The sequence below is a fragment of the Nerophis lumbriciformis genome, linkage group LG18, assembly GCF_033978685.3.
Source record: "Nerophis lumbriciformis linkage group LG18, RoL_Nlum_v2.1, whole genome shotgun sequence".
Taxonomy (NCBI): Eukaryota; Metazoa; Chordata; class Actinopteri; order Syngnathiformes; family Syngnathidae; genus Nerophis; species Nerophis lumbriciformis.
In genome coordinates this window covers 11,495,001-11,520,000 of record NC_084565.2, presented here as the reverse complement: position 1 = coordinate 11,520,000, position 25,000 = coordinate 11,495,001, and the positions used below count along the sequence as shown (strand labels likewise).

The 25,000-nt window shown below is 33.7% G+C and overlaps 1 protein-coding gene across 4 annotated transcripts in view; it reads left to right on the top strand.

Annotated features, from left to right (window-relative positions):
• ephb2b (eph receptor B2b) overlaps positions 1-25,000 on the top strand; it is a 368,312-nt gene that overhangs the window by 303,093 nt on the left and 40,219 nt on the right. For all 4 annotated transcript variants that reach the window (XM_061977650.2, XM_061977648.2, XM_061977651.2 and 1 more), the window contains exons 6-8: positions 14,219-14,343; positions 16,190-16,352; positions 18,282-18,390. In XM_061977650.2, the coding sequence (XP_061833634.1) occupies positions 14,219-14,343; positions 16,190-16,352; positions 18,282-18,390 (397 nt within the window). The remainder of the gene's footprint in view (positions 1-14,218; positions 14,344-16,189; positions 16,353-18,281; positions 18,391-25,000) is intronic.

Below are 25,000 nucleotides of genomic sequence, written 5' to 3'. Positions count from 1 at the left end.
TTAGTCATAGTTGTTCATTAGTTATTGTTGTTCATTAGTCATAGTTGTTCATTAGTCATAGTTGTTTATTAGTCATAGTTGTTCATTAGTCATAGTTGTTCATTAGTCATAGTTGTTCATTAGTCATAGTTGTTTATTAGTCATAGTTGTTTATTAGTCATAGTTGTTCATTAGTCATAGTTGTTCATTAGTCATAATTGTTCATTAGTGCGTCTCCTGATGGCAAATGACCAATAAATACATTAGTGTATTCACGTCATGAATGACAGTGGATTTTCCTGCAGCTCTCCAGAACCAAACAGAGGTGGCCATTAAAAGTCTTTGTCTGCTCCCAAGAACATTTCCAGGCCCCTAAAATAGAAAGTTGAGAAAGGGTTTCTACTTGAAATGGACGCTGCTGGAGTCCTGCAGATGGTTTAACGCTTGACCAAGTCCAGTCTGACTCTGGAACTTGTCCCAGGTTGTAGAAGCCACACTGCAAGGCATGGTGTGCATGCCTCCTGATGCAGTCATCATACATGGCTGGCAGAGTCCAGGAGCCAGTGTAGACCTGAATGGAAGCCCCAGGAACAGCTGCTGTGGGACCCTTCAACACATTTTTACTACCAAGACAAATCTGGATTTAGGGGCTTTGTTTGTCCTGCTTCAGTCCCAGCATGGGAAGTGACTTGATTACTTTTAATGTCACTATGAGGTATAGTAGTTGATTACTTTTATTGTCACTATGAGGTATGGTACTTGATTACTTTTAATGTCACTATGAGGTATAGTACTTGATTACTTTTAATGTCACTATGAGGTATAGTAGTTGATTACTTTTATTGTCACTATGAGGTCTAGTACTTGATTACTTTTAATGTCACTATGAGGTATAGTAGTTGATTACTTTTATTGTCACTATGAGGTCTAGTACTTGAATACTTTTAATGTCACTATGAGGTATAGTACTTGATTACTTTTAATGTCACTATGAGGTATAGTACTTGATTACTTTTTATGTCACTATGAGGTATAGTAGTTGATTACTTTTAATGTCACTATGAGATCTAGTACTTGATTACTTTTAATGTCACTATGAGATATAGTAGTTGATTACTTTTATTGTCACTATGATGTATAGTAATTGATTACTTTTAATGTCACTATGAGGTATAGTACTTGATTACTTTTATTGTCACTAGTAGTTGATTACTTTTAATGTCACTATGAGGTATAGTAGTTGATTACTTTTATTGTCACTATGATGTATAGTAGTTGATTACTTTTAATGTCACTATGAGGTATAGTAGTTGATTCTTTTTATTGTCACTATGAGGTATAGTAGTTGATTACTTTTAATGTCACTATGAGGTATAGTAGTTGATTACTTTTAATGTCACTATGAGGTATAGTAGTTGATTACTTTTATTGTCACTATGAGGTATAGTAGTTGATTACTTTTAATGTCACTATGAGGTATAGTACTTGATTACTTTTAATGTCACTATGAGGTATAGTAGTTGATTACTTTTATTGTCCCTATGAGGTCTAGTACTTGATTACTTTTAATGTCACTATGAGGTATAGTAGTTGATTACTTTTAATGTCACTATGAGGTATAGTAGTTGATTACTTTTAATGTCACTATGAGGTATAGTAGTTGATTACTTTTATTGTCACTATGATGTATAGTAATTGATTACTTTTAATGTCACTATGAGGTATAGTAGTTGATTACTTTTAATGTCACTATGAGGTATAGTACTTGATTACTTTTAATGTCACTATGAGGTATAGTAGTTGATTACTTTTATTGTCCCTATGAGGTCTAGTACTTGATTACTTTTAATGTCACTATGAGGTATAGTAGTTGATTACTTTTAATGTCACTATGAGGTATAGTAGTTGATTACTTTTAATGTCACTATGAGGTATAGTAGTTGATTACTTTTATTGTCACTATGAGGTATAGTACTTGATTACTTTTAATGTCACTATGAGGTCTAGTACTTGATTACTTTTAATGTCACTATGAGGTATAGTAGTTGATTACTTTTATTGTCACTATGAGGTCTAGTACTTGATTACTTGTAATGTCACTATGAGGTATAGTAGTTGATTACTTTTAATGTCACTATGAGGTATAGTAGTTGATTACTTTTAATGTCACTATGAGGTATAGTAGTTGATTACTTTTATTGTCACTATGAGGTATAGTAGTTGATTACTTTTAATGTCACTATGAGGTATAGTAGTTGATTACTTTTATTGTCACTCTGAGGTATAGTACTTGATTACTTTTAATGTCACTATGAGGTATAGTAGTTGATTACTTTTAATATCACTATGACATCTAGTACTTGATTACTTCTAATGTCACTATGAGATATAGTAGTTGATTACTTTTAATGTCACTATGAGGTATAGTACTTGATTACTTTTAATGTCACTATGAGGTATAGTAGTTGATTACTTTTAATGTCACTATGAGGTCTAGTACTTGATTACTTTTATTGTCACTATGAGGTATAGTACTTGATTACTTTTAATGTCACTATGAGGTCTAGTACTTGATTACTTTTAATGTCACTATGAGGTCTAGTACTTGATTACTTTTAATGTCACTATGAGGTCTAGTACTTGATTACTTTTAATGTCACTATGAGGTCTAGTACTTGATTACTTTTAATGTCACTATGAGGTATAGTACTTGATTACTTTTAATGTCACTATGAGGTATAGTAGTTGATTACTTTTAATGTCACTATGAGGTATAGTACTTGATTACTTTTAATGTCACTATGAGGTATAGTAGTTGATTACTTTTAATGTCACTATGAGGTATAGTACTTGATTACTTTTAATGTCACTATGAGGTATAGTAGTTGATTACTTTTAATGTCACTAAGAGGTATAGTACTTGATTACTTTTAATGTCACTATGAGGTATAGTAGTTGATTACTTTTAATGTCACTATGAGGTATATTACTTGATTACTTTTAATGTCACTATGAGGTATAATAGTTGATTACTTTTAATGTCACTGAGGTATAGTACTTGATTACTTTTAATGTCACTATGAGGTATAGTAGTTGATTACTTTTATAGTCACTATGAGGTATAGTAGTTGATTACTTTTAATGTCACTATGAGGTATAGTACTTGATTACTTTTAATGTCACTATGAGGTATAGTACTTGATTACTTTTAATGTCACTATGAGGTATAGTAGTTGATTACTTTTAATGTCACTATGAGGTATAGTAGTTGATTACTTTTAATGTCACTATGAGGTATAGTACTTGATTACTTTTAATGTCACTATGAGGTATAGTAGTTGATTACTTTTATTGTCACTATGAGGTATAGTAGTTCATTACTTTTATTGTCACTATGAGGTATAGTAGTTGATTACTTTTAATGTCACTATGAGGTATAGTACTTGATTACTTTTAATGTCACTATGAGGTATAGTACTTGATTACTTTTAATGTCCCTATGAGGTATAGTACTTGATTACTTTTAATGTCACTATGAGGTATAGTACTTGATTACTTTTAATGTCACTATGAGGTATAGTACTTGATTACTTTTAATGTCACTATGAGGTATAGTACTTGATTACAATGTCATACTGAGAGACTCTAAATACACTCAAATCTAATGTGGATAATTAAATATATGTAAACAAATTGCTAAAATAGCTTTATTTCAGTTTTTTTGCTTTTCAAAAGGGTTAAAACTGGGGTCTTTAAGTTATATTCTTGGGAAAAATAGATTTTTGTTTTTCTATTAGTTTTTGTTCATTATGTATTTTTTTTCCCGTTTCCTTTACGGATTGTTTTTTTTTATTTATTTTATGTTTTGTTTGTTTACAATACTGTACAGTATATGTTTTTTCCTTTCTGATATACTGTATTTTCCAGACTATAAGGCGGTATGGTACGGAATAATTCCGGTTTTGCTTACCGACCTCGAAGCAATTTTGTTACACACAGCATAATAATACTCCTATGTTGAAGCACATCAAGCGGTGTGGCTTCATAGCTTACCAAAAGTCCTACTAAAACATTTTAAATAGATTTTTGAGCGCCGTGTGTAATGTTCTATATTCTCAATGGAACATATAAAATGTTGCTGTTGTTTACTTGAGTCATATTGCCATCATAGTGCAGTCTACACTCATCTCTTATGTTTGACTGCCATCTACTGGTCACACTTATCATTACACCATGTACCAAATAAAATTGCTCCGAGGTGGGTAAGCGCAACCATAATCATTCCGTACATTAGGCGCACCGGGTTATAAGTTTTGAGGGGGAAAAATGATTTTAAGTGCGCCTTATAGTCTGGAAAGTACGGTACGTTTCTGGTTGACATTTAAATTTGTGTACAAATATTGACATCTTTTTTTTCTTTAAGCAAATGTTAATTATGCAAGTGAATAACCAGCTGTGATTCATTATGCTGAATCCAAATTCCAATATGTCATTCATGGGATTAAAACAAGGCCGACTTTTAATGGGCTGAGAATGAGTAGACTTCATTAGCCCATACTTGCCAACCCTCCCGGATTTTCCGGGAGACTCCCGAAATTCAGCGCCTCTCCCAAAAACCTCCCGGGACAAATTTTCTCCCGAAAATCTCCCGAAATACAGGCGGACTCAGGTCCTCCAATATATAAAAAAGCGTACCTGCCCAATGACGTTATAACTGTAGAATGATGGAGGGCGAGTTCTTGGTTTCTTATGTGGGTTTTATTGTTAGGCAGTTTCATTAACGTCCTCCCAGCGCGGTAACAACACACAACAACAGCAGTCACGTTTTTGTCTACCGTAAAGCAGTTCGTCTGCCGTAAACAGCAATGTTGTGACACTCTTAAACAGGACAATACTGCCATCTAGTGCATTTGATGAAAGCACTTTTGTGCGTGCCACACAGCAATGCATCATCAGAGAGGGTGTTCAGCATGGTTCGAAAAATAGTGACAGAGAATAGAACATCAGTTGTTTACCAATCTAAGGTAACACGTAAGGACATTAACACATCTGACACATATGTAGGATTAACCGAGGGAGAGTTTAAAACCAGATGGAACAATCACAAGGCTTCTTTCAGGAACCAAAACCTGCGGAATACCACAGAACTCAGCAAATACATTTGGGACCTCAAAGACAATAATGTTGAATATTCAATAACATGGCAAATTCTTGCATCCAGCACACCTTACAATAGTGGTAATAAAAGATGCAACCTATGCTTGAAAGAGAAACTGTTTATTATATACCGCCCAGACCTGTCATCCCTCAACAAGCGCAGCGAAATTGTATTAGCATGCCGCCACAGACGGAAACACCTCCTAGGTAACACATGAGCCAATCACCACGCCCCTACGCCAGCCTGTACCCACCCACTCTGTGCCCTGTATAAACCATGGTATGTGAATGCTTCCATTAAAATCTCCTGATGATTGAGGGAACCCCTCATGAAACAGGCCTGTAGAGATCAAGTAGTCTTGTGATTTTTTTCCCACACATACATATATTGCGCTCTACTACGGTATCGAGCACTATTTTTTGGTTAACCTTATTAAGACATATATATACTGTATATATATATATATATATATATATATATATATATATATATATATATATATATATATATAATAAAATAAATATATATATAATATATATATATATATATATATATATATATATAATATATATATAGAATTCACTGAACGTCAAGTATTTCATATATATATATATATATATATATATATATATATATATATATGAAATACTTGACTTGGTGAATTCTAGCTGTAAATATACCCCTCCCCTTTTAGCCACGCCCCCAACCACGCCCCCGTCCCACCCCGACCACGACCTCCCCCACCCCCCTCCCCCCACCTCCCGAAATCGGAGGTCTCAAGGTTGGCAAGTATGCATTAGCCACACAATCTGTCATTGACGGAGTCACGTCAGCACCCAGACCCAGGCGCAAAGTGAGGTCTGAAGCCTAAATCCTCCTGAACAGCTGGGGTTTCCGCCTCAGAGACCCCCAACACCAACATTAAGTGCCTCGCCTCGCTGCAAGAAAGTGACAGTCCTTGAAAGAGCGGCCCTTCATTTCATAAACAATTTCTGCTCTTTGTTTACATTCTCCGTGCTAGCATGTGGCTCAAGAAGTGGTCTTTCCATAGCGTGTTTACGCAGCGTCCGTCTCTAAGACCCGTGGTCCTCCGTTGACGTCTGTCCATGAACGACCTTCCTTTCTGTGGCCGGGTGTCAGGTGACCGCCTGTGTTTGAAGGAAATGCGGCGCAGGAAAAGAGGCCATGTGCTGCGTCTGGGTCTACGTGCTGCGCCTTGGTCTACGTGCGTCCGTAACCAGATACTCCTGAGTTTTCCGAAGAGCGACTGATTGCTTTATTAGGCAACGCTCATCCCTTCGGCTCGACGTCCATTTTGGAGATGCACATCACAAGTTTGGCGGTTTTATAACGGGCAGCCATGGACCATGGAGCGTTATATAAGCCACACCCACTACATTTTGGCAGAAAAAAAAGATGTTTCCATATATTAGCCGCACTGGACTATAGGCTGCAGAGATATACTGATACAAAATATTCTGTAAATGTTTATTTACATCACCTAATTGTTACCAAACGGTGTCTGTAACAGGGCAGTAAAACGGTGGATCAAACAAAACAGAAGTCAAGCTGGCTCTCCAATCACCTAAACAGAATCAATAACTCCACGCTGATGTTTTAATGAATTTACTGAGGAATTTGTGAAACTGAAACAAAATAAAAAAATTGCCGTAGTAAGTTAATAATACACACTAACTCGTTGAGGTGTTAGCATATTAGTTAATGCTAACGAAGCTAGCGTCATTACATTATAGCACGTACAAATATGCATGCATGAAAACATACTATTCACTTGTATTAAGTTTGTTTAGATGATTTGACAAGAAATTAAAAATATCGTATTTTTCAGACAATAAAGTGTATATAAGTCACACTCACTAAATTTGAGAAGAGATACATGTTTTTACATTTTTAAGCCGCACCAGAAAATAAGCCACTAATATATACTGGTACGAAACATTTTGTAAATGTTTATTCACATACTTGAATTGTTTCTAAACAGTGTCTGTGACAAGGCAGTAAAACGGCTGATCAAACAAAACATAAGTCATGGTCATGGACTCCCTAGCTGCGCAAGCTAGTTCTCCAATCAGCTAAACAGACTCAATAACTCCACGCTGACGTTTTGGTGAATTTACTGAGGAATTTGTGAAAGTGAAACAAAACAAAAAGAATGCCATTATAAGATAATGATACTAATTAAGACACTCGTAAACCAGAAAGAGGTGAAAATAGGGCTTTGGAAAACCAGGAATTCCTGGAATTTTCTTTATAACTTGGAAAAATGGTAGTTTGATGGTCCAATGTGTGGAATGTGGAATGGTTCCAATCGGGTGAAAAATGTGCAAGTTTGATTGGCCCATTCATTTTCACTGGGCAAAATGTTCCGGAAAACTGGGAATTCTGGGTAATCTGGGATAATTATTTTAAAACATTTTTGGGAGAGCTCACGATTCCCGGTCGAGCCGAACTTTTTGACATTTGAACGGTTCAGATCGGATGAAAACTGTTGGCTGTGGAGCACACCAACGTTTTGTGGCATAATAATAATAAATAGATGATTTATTTGGTGTAGAATCTTAGACATTCATAACAATAAAAATAATAAATAGATGATTTTTTCGGTGTAGAATCTTATATGTGTGAATGTATGGACATTCACACAATAATAATAATAATAATCATAATAAATAGATTTTTTTTTTTGGTGTAGAATCTTGGACATTCACACAATAATAATAATAAATATATGATTTTTTTTTATGTAGAATCTTATATGTGTGAATGTTTGGACATTCACATAAGTATAATAATAATAATAATAATTATCATAATAATTATCATAATAGATAGATGATTTTTTTTATGTAGAATCTTATAAGTGTGAATTTTTGGACATTCACACAATAATAATAATAATCATAATAAATTGATTATTTTATTGGTGTAGAATCTTGGACATTCACACAATAATAATAATAAATATATGATTTTTTTAATGCTGGAATCTTATATGTGTGAATGTTTGGACATTCACACAATAATAATAATGATGATGATAATAATAATTATAATCATAATAATTATCATTATCATCATCATCATAATAAATATAGTTTTTTTTGCTGTAAAATATTGGACATTCACACAATAATAATAATAATAATAATAATAATCACAATAATAATAATAAATAGATGATTTTTTGTGTAGAATCTTGGACATTCACACAATAATAATAATAATAATAATAATAATAATAATAATAATAATAATAATAATAATAATAAATATATGATTTATTTGGTGTAGAATATTGCATGTGTGAATGTTTGGACATTCACAGAATTATAATTCAGCGTTAATATTTGAGAGGGCCCCGGGCCCTTCTGTTGTGGAAAAGTTGGGCCCCAAGATGAAAACGAACCCCTGCTCTAAAGCATATAGTAACAACCAGTACTACTTCAGAGATACTAAGTAGTATTTTACCAATTACCAGTGAAATTATTCTGATGGCCAATCTCTAGTGGTCACCAGTGGAACTGCAACATGTTGCTGACCTGCTGACCATCATAGGCCGGGGGTGAAACACTGACCTGCTGACCATCATAGGCCGGATGAAACACTGACCTGCTGACCATCATAGGCCGGATGAAACACTGACCTGCTGACCATCATAGGCCGGGTGAAACACTGACCACTCGTGCTGTTTGGTCATTCCACTCGGCCAACCAGGCGATGATAATGAAGTGGTTTGAGAAAAGAGGTTGATGGTCAGCAAGGAACCAGCAAGGACGCTGCCCGCCGAGCCGTCCTATCACAAAGGACCAGAGACCGACATTCTGTACGCAGCTGCACCGCCCCTGATTATAGTCCATGGAGCACTGCGGTTCTACTCTGGGAACACGTGTCCCGGACTTGGGTCTTTACTGTCGGGACTGGGGGGAGCCAGTGTGTGGGATTGTGTGTTTTGTAGGCGGGGAGGGGTGTCCATAAATCTTTCCTGTTCTTTCACACACACACACACACACACACACACACACACACACACACACACACACACACACACACACACACACACACACACACACACACACACCCCTCAGACATTGCGCCTCTCTTAGTTTTAGCTGACCTGTGCCGCCCAGAACTAATGGTAATGGTTGTTGTGTTGGTGGTGCACACAGAGGGGGAGCAGCAGAACTAATGGTAATGGTAGTTGTGTTGGTGGCACACAGAGAGGGGAAGCAGCAGGTTGTTGGCCACCCAAGTTGTAGACGTCAGCCATTGGTGCTTATTTCTGTGCGCCTAGAAAACAAAATATACCCCTGGCCAATGTATTTAAAGTGGAAGTGTGCCTATCATTCTAGAGCTCGGCAGAGTAACCGTGTAATACCAGTTCAGTATCAGTAGGTGGCAGCCGGTAGCTAATTGCTTTGTAAATGTTGGGAACAGCGGGAGGCAGGGTGCAGGTAAAAAGGTGTCAAATGTTCAAACCAAAAATAAACAAAAGGTGAGTGCCCCTAAGAAAAGGCATTGAAGCTTAGGGAAGGCTATGCAGAACCAAACTAAAACTGAACTGGCTACAAAGTAAACAAAAACAGAATGCTGGACGACAGCAAAGACTTACTGTGGAGCAAAGACAAAGTACATCCGAACATGACATGACAATCAACAATGTCCCCGCATAGAAGGATAAAAACAAGTGAAATATTCTTGATTAGCTAAAACAAAGTAGATGCGGGAAATATCGCTAAAGGAAGACATGAAACTGCTACAGGAAAATACCAAAAAAAGAGAAAAAGCCACCAAAATAGGAGCGCAAGACAAGAAGTAAAACACTACACACAGGAAAACAGCAAAGAAGTCCAAATAAGTCAGGGTGTGATGTGACAGGTGGTGACAGTCCACCTACTTTGAGACAAGAGCTATAGTGATGCATGCTTGGTTATGCTTTAAAATCATATCCAATAATTGCGACTTTTTACTGTCAACTGAGTTTCTTTACCTTGGCTCAAAAAAAGGTAGAAAAACACTGATCTATTGCACCCATAAAAACCACTAAATAAACGTGTTATAGTTGTAACGGTTTTGCACATGCCACGGTATTTGGGTTTCAAAGTCTTCTTAACAAAACCGTGACCTGTGACGGTATGAAACAAAAACTTGGTTAGTGTAGTTTTTTTATTTTAGCCTCTAAATAAACTACATCTCCCAGAATCCTCTGCGCAGGTGTTGCCGCAGAACTCCGTAAGCAGGAAGTGGAGTGTGTTCGTACTCGTCGTAGATAAGAGGAATTGGTTTTTTTTGGACATTAAATTTGTCCATGACTCGATTTAAAAAAGTTTATTTTTAGATATATGTGTTAGGCTGTTCTAGTTTTTATTTATTTATTTATTTTATTTTTTTGTATTTATTTAATTTTTATTTTATTTTTTTTAATTTAAAAAAAAAAAATTACTATTTATTTTACTTGTTGTGGGCAGCTATTTGTGGTTTTAGCGTTGCTGTTTTTTTATTTTTTTATTTTTTTGATTTTTTTAAATGCACTGTAGCACTTTGAGGTTGTTTGCTCAATGTAAAGTGCTTTTTACAAATAAAATCTATTATTATTATTATTATTATTACAAGTCCAGGTTAAAGTATAACCCTTTTTGGCGCAGGTAAGAAAGTCTGTGTTCTGCAAATTGAAGGGCGCCACTTTTGTTTCGAGCGTTTCCAAGGCGACACATGCGCAAAAAAAAAAAAGTTCAACGCGGGAAATAGTAGTAAAGTAAAAAGCTACTTGACACGTCCTACAAAATGTTTGAAGACAAACATCAGTTTGTGACGTGTTTACGTGATTAAAAGTTACATTGTTAGTTTACTTTCCTAAAAATAAACTATTTTCCGGACTGTTATAAAAAAAAAGGTGTCCACTGTAGAGGACACAGCTTCCCATAATGCCAAAGTTAAAAGACACTTAAGTGTACATTATTGTTTTACACTGAATGTTTGCATTGTTACTTATAATAATAATAATAATAATAATAATAATAATAATAATAAAGCAACTCTAAGTTTGTATTTTTAATATTTGCTTGACACAGTAGAAAACCAACATTGAAAAACTCTACTATGCAAAAGCCAAAGCCATTTATCAACCACACCCAGAAAGTTCTAGGGTGAAAGTGTAAAAGGCAGCATGTGTGATGGTATGGGGGTGTATTCGTGCCCAAGACATAGGTAACTTACATACAACGTACATACAGCTTTTGGAGCAACATATGTTGTTATCATGGACGCCCCTGCTTATTTCAGCAAGACAATGCCAAGCCACGTGTTACAACAGTGTGGCTTCATAGTAAAAGAGTGTGGGTACTAGACTGGCCTGCCTGTAGTCCAGACATTGAAAATGTGTGAAGGCTAAAATATGAGAAGGGAGACTGTTGAACAACTTAAGCTGTACATCAAGCAAGAATGGGAAAGAATTCCACTTCAAAAATGTGTCTCCTCAGTTCCCAAACCTTTACAGAGTGTTGTTAAAAGGAAAGGCCATGTAACACACTGGAAAAAATGCCTTTTTTGCAATGTGTTGCTGCCATTCAATTCTAAGTTCATGATTATTTGCATAAAATAAGAAAGTTTCTCAGTGTGAACATGAAATATCTTGTCTTTGCAGTCTATTCAATTGAATATAAGTTGAAAAGGATTTGTTGTATTTGTTGGTTTCCCTTCAAGGAAGTTGCAGTCGGTTGGTTTCTCTGCAAGGAAGTTGCAGTCGGTTGGTTTCCCTTCAAGGAAGTTGCAGTCGGTTGGTTTCTCTTCAAGGAAGTTGCAGTCGGTTGATTTCTCTTCAAGGAAGTTGCAGTCGGTTGGTTTCTCTTCAAGGGAGTTGCAGTTTGTTGGTTTACATTCAAGGAAGTTGCAGTCAGTTGGTTTCTCTTCAAGGAATATGCAGTCAGTTGGTTTCTCTTCAAGGAAGTTGCAGTCAGTCGGTTTCCCTTCAAGGAAGTTGCAGTCAGTCGGTTTCCCTTCAAGGAAGTTGCAGTCGTTTGGTTTCCCTTCAAGGAAGTTGCAGTCAGTTGGTTTCTCTTGAAGGAAGTTGCAGTCAGTTGGTTTCCCTTCAAGGAAGTTGCAGTCGGTCGGTTTCCCTTCAAGGAAGTTGCAGTCAGTTGGTTTCTCTTCAAGGAAGTTGCAGTCGGTTGATTTCTCTTCAAGGAAGTTGCAGTCAGTTGGTTTCCCTTCAAGGAAGTTGCAGTCGGTTGGTTTCCCTTCAAGGAAGTTGCAGTCAGTTGGTTTGTCTTCAAGGAAGTTGCAGTCAGTTGGTTTCCCTTCAAGGAAGTTGCAGTCGGTCGGTTTCCCTTCAAGGAAGTTGCAGTCAGTTGGTTTCTCTTCAAGGAAGTTGCAGTCAGTCGGTTTCTCTTCAAGGAAGTTGTAGTCAGTTGGTTTCCCTTCAAGGAAGTTGCAGTCAGTTGGTTTCTCTTCAAGGAAGTTGCAGTCAGTTGGTTTCCCTTCAAGGAAGTTGCAGTTGTTTGGTTTGTCTTCGAGGAAGTTGCAGTCGGTTGGTTTCTCTTCAAGGAAGTTGCAGTCAGTCGGTTTCTCTTCAAGGAAGTTGCAGTCAGTCGGTTTCTCTTCAAGGAAGTTGCAGTCGGTTGGTTTCTCTTCAAGGAAGTTGCAGTCAGTCGGTTTCTCTTCAAGGAAGTTGCAGTCAGTTGGTTTCTCTTCAAGGAAGTTGCAGTCAGTTGGTTTCCCTTCAAGGAAGTTGCAGTCAGTTGGTTTCCCTTCAAGGAAGTTGCAGTCAGTTGGTTTCTCTTCAAGGAAGTTGCAGTCAGTTGGTTTCCCTTCAAGGAAGTTGCAGTTGGTTGGTTTCTCTTCAAGGAAGTTGCAGTCGGTTGGTTTCTCTTCAAGGAAGTTGCAGTTAGTCGGTTTCTCTTCAAGGAAGTTGCAGTCGGTTGGTTTCTCCTCAAGGAAGTTGCAGTCAGTCGGTTTGTCTTCAAGGAAGTTGCAGTCAGTCGGTTTGTCTTCAAGGAAGTTGCAGTCGGTTGGTTTCCCTTCAAGGAAGTTGCAGTCAGTTGGTTTGTCTTCAAGGAAGTTGCAGTCGGTTGGTTTCCCTTCAAGGAAGTTGCAGTCGGTCGGTTTCCCTTCAAGGAAGTTGCAGTCAGTTGGTTTCTCTTCAAGAAAGTTGCAGTCAGTTGGTTTCCCTTCAAGGAAGTTGCAGTTAGTTGGTTTCTCTTCAAGGAAGTTGCAGTCAGTTGGTTTCTCTTCAAGGAAGTTGCAATCGGTTAATTTCTCTTCAAGGAAGTTGCAGTCAGTTAATTTCTCTTCAAGGAAGTTGCAGTCAGTTGGTTTCTCTTCAAGGAAGTTACATTCAGTTGGTTTCTCTTCAAGGAAGTTGCAGTTGGTTGGTTTCTCTTCAAGGAAGTTGCAGTCGGTTGGTTTCTCTTCAAGGAAGTTGCAGTCAGTTGGTTTGTCTTCAAGGAAGTTGCAGTCAGCTGGTTTCTCTTCAAGGAAGTTGCAGTTTGTTGGTTTACCTTCAAGGAAGTTGCAGTCGGTCGGTTTCTCTTCAAGGAAGTTGCAGTCTGTCGGCTTCTCTTGAAGGAAGTTGCAGTCAGTTGGTTTCTCTTCAAGGAAGTTTCAGTCAGTTGGTTTCTCTTCAAGGAAATTGCAGTTGGTTGGTTTCTCTTCAAGGAAGTTGCAGTCAGTTGGTTTCTTTTCAAGGAAGTTGCAGTCAGTTGGTTTCTCTTCAAAGAAGTTGCAGTTGGTTGGTTTCTCTTCAAGGAAGTTGCAGTCAGTTGGTTTTTCTTCCTTCAAAACACAAGATGAGCCAGCGAGTCACAATCTAAACATTTTCATAAGCAAAATACATGAAAACAAAAAACCGCCACGGTGCTTGCAGCTCTTCTTTAGGAGGGAAAAGAGGACAATTACATGATGACGTATGAAATGTGCAGGCTAACAAAGCCTCTCTGGAGGCTTTTATTTTGGAATGCTGCAATGAAAAAGCACATGTTCCTGGTGCAGGATGAGACTATTGCCCAACCAAAGCAGCAATCCTCTTGTTGACAAGCTCCTTTTCTTTTCTTTTCTGCGTCCTGGCAGCGCCGTCCAGCGTGTCCATCATGCACCAAGTGAGCCGCACCGTGGACAGCATCACCTTGTCCTGGTCTCAGCCCGACCAGCCCAATGGAGTCATCCTGGACTATGAGCTGCAATACTACGAGAAGGTACGCCTTCTTCTTCGTATTCCATGTAGCTGAAGGAACGTTTAGAATATTTGACTTATTCATCCTTTAACAATCCCTTTTTTGATAACAACAATCCATGTCCGTATGACATTTACCTGGTTCCACCACAAACTATGACATCATCTTTAGACTTTTCGCCTGATCTGCCACCCAGAAATTGTACTGAAAGATTCCTTCAAATCAAAGTGAATATTCCAGCAGACACAATTACAGTTACACACAGTTGCGTGAACTCCAGGAGGGTGCATGTCTCACCAAAACACCGCCTTCAATTTGAGAGCAATCAGTAAGGAATGCGTCGTCTATCCGCAGTGCGAAGCCGCTTCTAAAATACCAGTGCTCACCGAACATGGTGGAAAGTAGCATTATCACTGGAGGACCAAAATGTCTAAGCATGCTCCAGGACGACACAAGAAACTAACTGTCACGTTCAAGCACTGAGGACATCTATTAAACAAGACAAAAGGCAAGGAATCAAACAGAGACAGAATTAAATTTGGACTCAATATTGAGGAGGGACATGGCCACTGCACTCTCTGTACAGTCCTGCACCACGCTCTGACGAAGAAGGTTTTCGTCTCCTCTTTTATTCAGATGTTCAATGTTCACGCACCAACACATGTCACAGCTGGAATGGGAAGTATGTAAAACAGTCATTGTTTTCGGTCGCTTTGAAGACCAAGAAGAGGATTTCTCGGGCTTGGGCTCTTCCTGGATCCAGCTGGGGCAGGTGTTGGAGGACAATGGATAACCCCTCCCGTCTCCTGACCACAGCGACTTCAAGAGGGCAGCGGGTCGTAAATAGCGTTGACCTCGGTTACCAAATAGTTTGAAGAGAGTTTGTGAAATACTTCAAAGAGAGTTCGTTTAACACTTCAAAGAGAGTTCCTCTGGAGGTTGAGCAGATCCTGCCATCTGTCCGTGTTGAAATCACAGTGGCGTTTCACGAGCCTTCTTCCTCTTGTTAGGCCTCGAAAGACAGCCTTCATCTTCTTATCAGGAACATAATGTAATACAACGTTTCTTTTGTGATAACTTACAAACAATTATTCCAACACTAACCCCTAAAGTTCCGATGTAAAGAAGGGGTGATCCATCCAGATGTGGATACTATCAATACTTTCAGTATTCATGTGGCCCCACTTCTGGGGGGATCTCGCATGAGAGAAATGTGGGGGGTTATTCATTCAACGACGCAGTCTGCTGAAAATGATGGAAAGTGCCACTCTACATAGCAACTGGCGCTGTGGTCAAAGTTGGAATTGCCACAAAACACTTTTTTAAGATACCCAACACTCTAAAGTGCACCACCCAGTGTGTCACATTTCATGTGTCAGGTAAACCGCGACAAATGAGTGATTGGATCAATATTTTTCTTTTCTTTACTTTTTTTTATTACAAAATCATCTTTTTTGGTTGTTTTGGTAATGATAGTTTCTGCTTTGGTTGAGTTGGTGTGCACCAGACACTTTATTGTCTTCAAAGAATTGCATTCAATACCACTACATTATCGCACAATGACAATTATTAACAACAGTACTAGAACATTCTAAAATGAGTATGATAAGCTTCATCAAATGGCGTTAGTTGCAGTAAAACATTCTATAATCTGTTGTCAAAGTATCGCATCTCAGGATCAGAAGTTGAAATTGGACAGAAATGTTGAGTGGACATTCCTACATAATGGAATCAGGTTCTTTAGGTCCGCAGTGGTGAAGTTCTGCAATGAACTGAAAGTCTTGTTATAAAAGTGTTGGTAGTATTTCAAATGGCGGGGTGGACAATCATGTGCTTGCTCCTTGGACTGACCCATGTCCTGCCCCAGGACCAGTCGGAGTACAACGCCACCACCGTCAGAAGCCAGACCAACACCGTGGTCATCCGGGGCCTCAAATCGGGGAACATCTACGTTTTCCAGGTGCGAGCCCGCACCGTCGCCGGCTTCGGACGCTACAGCGGAAAACTGTACTTCCAGACCATGACTGAAGGTGAGACTGGACTCACATCACACTTGATTTACACTAGATCACACTTTTCATACACTAGATCACACTTGATTTACACTAGTTCACACTTTATTTACACTAGTTCACACTTTATTTACACTAGATCATACTTTATTTACACTAGATCACACTTGATTTACACTAAATCACACTTATTTACACTAGATCACACTTTATTTACACTAGATCACACCTGATTTACACTAGATCACACTTTATTTACACTAGATCACACATTACTTACACTAGATCACACTTTATTTGCACTAGATGACACTTTTCATACACTACATCACACTTTTCATACACTAGATCACACTTGATTTACACTAGTTCACACTTTATTTACACTAGTTCACACTTTATTTACACTAGATCATACTTTATTTACACTGGCAAGTGGCAAACACTAAGTCATGGACAAAACTAAACAAAGAAAACAATTATAAGACTTATATAAGACTTTTAAAGTCATTTTGATAGTAGGCTAATATAGACGCTTACATCATGTGTTGTCTTCATTATAACACTTATAGAAGACTTTTAAAGTCATTTTGATAGTAGGCTAATATAGACACTTACATCATGTGTTGTCTTCATTATAACACGTATGTAAGACTTTTAAAGTCATTTTGATAGTAGGCTAATATAGACACTTACATCATGTGCTGTCTTCATTATAACACTTATATAAGACTTTTAAAGTCATTTTGATAGTAGGCTAATATAGACACTTACATCATGTGTTGTCTTCATTATAACACTTATATAAGACTTTTAAAGTCATTTTGATAGTAGGCTAATATAGACACTTACATCATGTGTTGTCTTCATTATAACACTTATATAAGACTTTTACAGTCATTTTGATAGTAGTCTAATATAGACACTTACATCATGTGTTGACTTCATTATAACACTTATATAAGACTTTTAAAGTCATTTTGATAGAAGGCTAATATAGACACTTACATCATGTGTTGCCTTCATTATAACACTTATATAAGACTTTTAAAGTCATTTTGATAGTAGGCTAATATAGACACTTACATCATGTGTTGCCTTCATTATAAGACTTATATAAGACTTTTAAAGTCATTTTGATAGTAGGCTAATATAGACACTTACACCATGTGTTGCCTTCATTATAACACTTATATAAGACTTTTAAAGTCATTTTGATAGTAGGCTAATATAGACACTTACATCATGTGTTGTCTTCATTATAACACTTATATAAGACTTTTACAGTCATTTTGATAGTAGTCTAATATAGACACTTACATCATGTGTTGACTTCATTATAACACTTATATAAGACTTTTAAAGTCATTTTGATAGTAGGCTAATATAACTAATATAGACACTTACATCATGTGTTGCCTTCATTATAACACTTATATAAGACTTTTAAAGTCATTTTGATAGTAGGCTAATATAGACACTTACATCATGTGTTGCCTTCATTATAAGACTTATATAAGACTTTTAAAGTCATTTTGATAGTAGGCTAATATAGACACTTACACCATGTGTTGCCTTCATTATAACACTTATATAAGACTTTTAAAGTCATTTTGATAGTAGGCTAATATAGACACTTACACCATGTGTTGTCTTCATTATAACACTTATATAAGACTTTTAAAGTCATTTTGATAGTAGGCTAATATAGACACTTACATCATGTGTTGCCTTCATTATAACACTTATATAAGACTTTTAAAGTCATTTTGATAGTAGGCTAATATAGACACTTACATCATGTGCTGTCTTCATTATAACACTTATATAAGACTTTTAAAGTCATTTTGATAGTAGGCTAATATAGACACTTTCTTGATGTGTTGCCTTCATTATAACACTTATATAAGACTTTTATGTCATTTTTGCATGTGTTTCTTCCTGCAGCCGAGTACAACATGAGCATCCGGGAGAAGCTGCCCCTCATCATCGGATCTGCGGCTGCCGGCCTGGTCTTCCTCATCGCCGTGGTGGTCATCATCATCGTGTGCAATCGGTGAGTCTCCCTCTGGAGGCAAGTGGGATTCTTTAGGGTTTATTCTATTATTTTTTCTAAGTCGGTGAACAACAAAGAGAACTTTGAAAATGACACACAATCAAGTTGAACTAGTATAAGTCTCATATTACACCTTTTTTAATTGCACATTTTCTCATGAACTTCTTTCATGTAAAAACTTACTTTCTCCTTTTAAAATGTTAACTTTTTCTTGTCAAATGACAACATTTATCATACAACTACATTACATTCCTGAAAAGCATGGTTTAATTTTTTTTAAAGATGATGATACATTTACTATTTTAGAGAAAAAACATCATAAAATGATCACTTATTATTTCAACAACTAAAATAACAACAAAAGTACAATTTTTTGTCTCTTAAGACTCCAAACCTTTTATCACAAAAATGTGTTGTTGTTTTTTAACTTGTTTTTGTTCCTGCACAATTACGAGATTTTAAAAAGTAACATCCTAGTTCTTGACATTTTTGTCTGTGTACAACAAGGAGAACTTTAAAAACTACACACAATTGAGTATTAGTCTCATATTACACCTTTTTTAATTGCACATTTTCTCATGAACTTCTTTCATGTAAAAACTTACTTTCTCCTTTTAAAATGTTAACTTTTTCCTGTCAAATGACAATGTTTATCATACAACTACATTACATTCTCCTGAAAAGCATGGTTTGATTTTTTTTTTTAACTAAAATAACAACAAAAGTACACTTTTTTGTCTCTTAAGACTCCAAACTTTTTATCACAAAAATGTGTTGTTTTTTTTTAACTTGTTTTTGTTCCTGCACAACTACGAGATTTTAAAAAGTAACATCCTAGTTCTTGACATTTTTGTCTGTGTACAACAAGGAGGACTTTAAAAACTACACACAATTGAGTATTAGTCTCATATTACACCTTTTTAAATTGCACATTTTCTCATGAACTTCTTTCATGTAAAAACTTACTTTCTCCTTTTAAAATGTTAACTTTTTCTAGTCAAATGACAATGTTTATCATACAACTACATTACATTCTCCTGAAAAGCATGGTTTATTTTTTTTTTAAAGATGATGATATATTTACTATTTTAGAGAAAAAACATCATAAAATGATCACTTATTATTTCAACAACTAAAATAACAACAAAAGTACACTTTTTTTGTCTCTTAAGACTCCAAACTTTTTATCACAAAAATGTGTTGTTTTTTTTTAACTTGTTTTTGTTCCTGCACAACTACGAGATTTTAAAAAGTAACATCCTAGTTCTTGACATTTTTGTCTGTGTACAACAAGGAGAACTTTAAAAACTACACACAATTGAGTATTAGTCTCATATTACACCTTTTTTAATTGCACATTTTCTCATGAACTTCTTTCATGTAAAAACTTACTTTCTCCTTTTAAAATGTTAACTTTTTCTTGTCAAATGACAACGTTTATCATACAACTACATTACATTCTCCTGAAAAGCATGGTTTAATTTTTTTTAAAGATGATGATATATTTACTATTTTAGAGAAAAAACATCATAAAATGATCACTTATTATTTCAACAACTAAAATAACAACAAAAGTACACTTTTTTGTCTCTTAAGACTCCAAACTTTTTATCACAAAAATGTGTTGTTTTTTTTAACTTGTTTTTTTTCCTACACAATTACGAGATTTTAAAAAGTAACATCCTAGTTCTTGACATTTTTGTCTGTGTACAACAAGGAAAACTTTAAAAACTACACACAATTGAGTATTAGTCACACATTACACCTTTTTTAATTGCAAATTTTCTCATGGACTTTTTTCATGTCGAAACATACTTTGTCTTTTTAAAATGTTAACTTTTTTCTCATCAAATTACAACTTTTATCATACAACTTGTATGTCACACATTAAATCATAAAATTACATATATTATATTACATATATATTATTCGGAAATCAGAAATGTGTTCTTGTTCGATTAACAACAATGTTATTGTAAAAGTATCATATTTGTATTAACTTATTCTGAAATAAATATTCCGACTTACTTTTTGTAAAATGTGGACTTTTTCTTGTTAATTTATAATTGTTACTTTATTTTTATTATTTTAAAAGAAAATTCATAACATTTTACTAAATCTTTTTAAATGGTGTAATAACATTAAAATGATGTTCTTTTGAGTCATGCTTCAAAATGTAAAAAAATATTATCAGAAAAGTAAGTATTTTTATTCTCTTCTAAACACAACTTGTTTCCAATTCACACTGCAACTTATTTTGTTCTTGCAAAATTTAGATTAGATTATAGATTTAGATTTATTGGTCCCCGTTGGGGAATTTCATTATTCTTTTAAAATGTAAATTCATTTTTTTGTCTGTGAATTTTAAAAACTACACACAATTAAGTTTAACGAGTATTAGTCACATATTACACCTTTTTTAATTGCAAATTTTCTCATGGACTTTTTTCACGTACAAACATATTTTGTCTTTATAAAATGTTAACTTTTTTCTTGTCAAATTACAACTTTTATCATACAACTACAATACATTATTCTAAAATAGCATGTTTTTATCATAAAATTGCAACTTAAGTTTTTTTAAAGATGGTGATATATTTAGTCTAAAAATTCAACTTTTATTTCACACATTAAATCATAAAATTACATATTATTTGGAAATCAGAAATGTGTTTTTGTTCGATTAACAACAATGTTACTGTAAAAGTATCATATTTTTATTAAATTATTGTGAAATAAATATTCTGACTTTCTTTTTGTAAAATGTGGACTTTTACATGTTAATTTATAATTTTTTCTTTATCTATTATTTTAAAAGAACATTCATAACATTTTACAAAATCTTTTTAAATGGTGCAATAACATTAAAATTATGTTCTTTTGTGTCATGCTTCAAAATGTAAAAAAAATATCAGAAAAGTAAGTATTTTTATTCTCTTCTAAACACAACTTGTTTCCAATTCACACTGCAACTTATTTTGTTCTTGCAAAATTTAGATTAGATTATAGATTTAGATTTATTGGTCCCCGTTGGGGAATTTTACTTTCAATTTGCGACTCTATTCTTTTAAAATGTCAATTCATTTTTTTGTCTGTGAACTTTAAAAACTACACACAATTAAGTTTAACGAGTATTAGTCACATATTACACCTTTTTTAATTGCACATTTTCTCATGGACTTTTTTCATGTACGAACATATTTTGTCTTTATAAAATGTTAACTTTTTTCTTGTCAAATTACAACTTTTATCATACAACTACAATACATTATTCTAAAATAGCATGTTTTTATCATAAAATTGCAACTTAAGTTTTTTTAAAGATGATGATATATTTACTCTAAAAATTCAACTTTTATTTCACACATTAAATCATAAAATTACATATTATTTGGAAATCAGAAATGTGTTCTTGTTCGATTAACAACAATGTTACTGTAAAAGTATCATATTTTTATTAAATTATTGTGAAATAAATATTCTGACTTTCTTTTTGTAAAATGTGGACTTTTACATGTCAATTTATAATTTTTTCTTTATCTATTATTTTAAAAGAAAATTCATAACATTTTACTAAATCTTTTTAAATGGTGCAATAACGTTAAAATGATGTTCTTTTGAGTCATGCTTCAAAATGTAAAAAAATCATATCAGAAAAGTAAGTCTTTTTTATTCTCTTCTAAACACAACTTGTTTCCAATTCACACTGCAACTTATTTTGTTCTTGCAAAATTTAGATTAGATTATAGATTTAGATTTATTGGTCCCCGTTGGGGAATTTCACTTTCACTTTGCGACTCTATTCTTTTGAAATGTCAATTCGTTTTTTTGTCTGTGAATTTTAAAAACTACACACAATTAAGTTTAACGAGTATTAGTCACATATTACACATTTTTTAATTGCAAATTTTCTCATGGACTTTTTTCACGTAGAAACATACTTTGTCTTTATAAAATGTTAACTTTTTTCTTGTCAAATTACAACTTTTATCATACAACTACAATACATTATTCTAAAATAACATGTTTTTATCATAAAATTGCAACTTAAGTTTTTTTTAAAGATGATGATATATTTATTCTAAAAAGTCTACTGTTATTTCACACATTAAATCATAAAATTACATATTATTTGGAAATCAGAAATGTGTTCTTGTTCATTTAACAACAATGTTACTGTAAAAGTATCATATTTTTATCAAATTATTGTGAAATAAATATTCTGACTTTCTTTTTGTAAAATGTGGACTTTTACATGTTAATTTATTTTTTTTTCTGTATCTATTATTTTAAAAGAAAATTCATAACATTTTACTAAATCTTTTTAAATGGTGCAATAACATTAAAATGATGTTCTTTTGTGTCATGCTTCAAAATGTAAAAAAATCTTGTCAGAAAAGTAAGTCTTTTTTATTCTCTTCTAAACACAACTTGTTTCCAATTCACACTGCAACTTATTTTGTTCTTGCAAAATTTAGATTAGATTATAGATTTAGATTTATTGGTCCCCGTTGGGGAATTTCACTTTCAATTTGCGACTCTATTCTTTTAAAATGTCAATTCATTTTTTTGTCTGTGAATTTGAAAAACTACACACAATTAAGTTTAACGAGTATTAGTCACATATTACACCTTTTTTAATTGCAAATTTTCTCATGGACTTTTTTCACGTACAAACATATTTTGTCTTTATAAAATGTTAACTTTTTTCTTGTCAAATTACAACTTTTATCATACAACTACAATACATTATTCTAAAATAACATGTTTTTATCATAAAATTGCAACTTAAGTTTTTTTTAAAGATGATGATATATTTATTCTAAAAAGTCTACTGTTATTTCACACATTAAATCATAAAATTACATATTATTTGGAAATCAGAAATGTGTTCTTGTTCATTTAACAACAATGTTACTGTAAAAGTATCATATTTTTATCAAATTATTGTGAAATAAATATTCTGACTTTCTTTTTGTAAAATGTGGACTTTTACATGTTAATTTTTTTTTTTTTCTGTATCTATTATTTTAAAAGAAAATTCATAACATTTTACTAAATCTTTTTAAATGGTGCAATAACATTAAAATGATGTTCTTTTGTGTCATGCTTCAAAATGTAAAAAAATCTTATCAGAAAAGTAAGTCTTTTTTATTCTCTTCTAAACACAACTTGTTTCCAATTCACACTGCAACTTATTTTGTTCTTGCAACATTTAGATTAGATTATAGATTTAGATTTATTGGTCCCCGTTGGGAAATTTCACTTTCAATTTGCGACTCTATTCTTTTAAAATGTCAATTCATTTTTTTGTCTGTGAATTTTAAAAACTACACACAATTAAGTTTAACGAGTATTAGTCACATATTACACCTTTTTTAATTGCAAATTTTCTCATGGACTTTTTTCACGTACAAACATATTTTGTCTTTATAAAATGTTAACTTTTTTCTTGTCAAATTACAACTTTTATCATACAACTACAATACATTATTCTAAAATAGCATGTTTTTATCATAAAATTGCAACTTAAGTTTTTTTTAAAGATGATGATATATTTATTCTAAAAAGTCTACTGTTATTTCACACATTAAATCATAAAATGACATATTATTTGGAAATCAGAAATGTGTTCTTGTTCATTTAACAACAATGTTACTGTAAAAGTATCATATTTTTATCAAATTATTGTGAAATAAATATTCTGACTTTCTTTTTGTAAAATGTGGACTTTTACATGTTAATTTTTTTTTTTTTCTGTATCTATTATTTTAAAAGAAAATTCATAACATTTTACTAAATCTTTTTAAATGGTGTAATAACATTAAAATGATGTTCTTTTGTGTCATGCTTCAAAATGTAAAAAAATCTTATCAGAAAAGTAAGTCTTTTTTATTCTCTTCTAAACACAACTTGTTTCCAATTCACACTGCAACTTATTTTGTTCTTGCAAAATTTAGATTAGATTTTAGATTTAGATTTATTGGTCCCCGTTGGGGAATTTCACTTTCAATTTGCGACTCTATTCTTTTAAAATGTCAATTCATTTTTTTGTCTGTGAATTTTAAAAACTACACACAATTAAGTTTAACGAGTATTAGTCACATATTACACCTTTTTTAATTGCAAATTTTCTCATGGACTTTTTTCACGTACAAACATATTTTGTCTTTATAAAATGTTAACTTTTTTCTTGTCAAATTACAACTTTTATCATACAACTACAATACATTATTCTAAAATAACATGTTTTTATCATAAAATTGCAACTTAAGTTTTTTTTAAAGATGATGATATATTTATTCTAAAAAGTCTACTGTTATTTCACACATTAAATCATAAAATTACATATTATTTGGAAATCAGAAATGTGTTCTTGTTCATTTAACAACAATGTTACTGTAAAAGTATCATATTTTTATCAAATTATTGTGAAATAAATATTCTGACTTTCTTTTTGTAAAATGTGGACTTTTACATGTTAATTTATTATTTTTTCTTTATCTATTATTTTAAAAGAAAATTCATAACATTTTACTAAATCTTTTTAAATGGTGCAATAACATTAAAATGATGTTCTTTTTGAGTCATGCTACAAAATGTAAAAAAA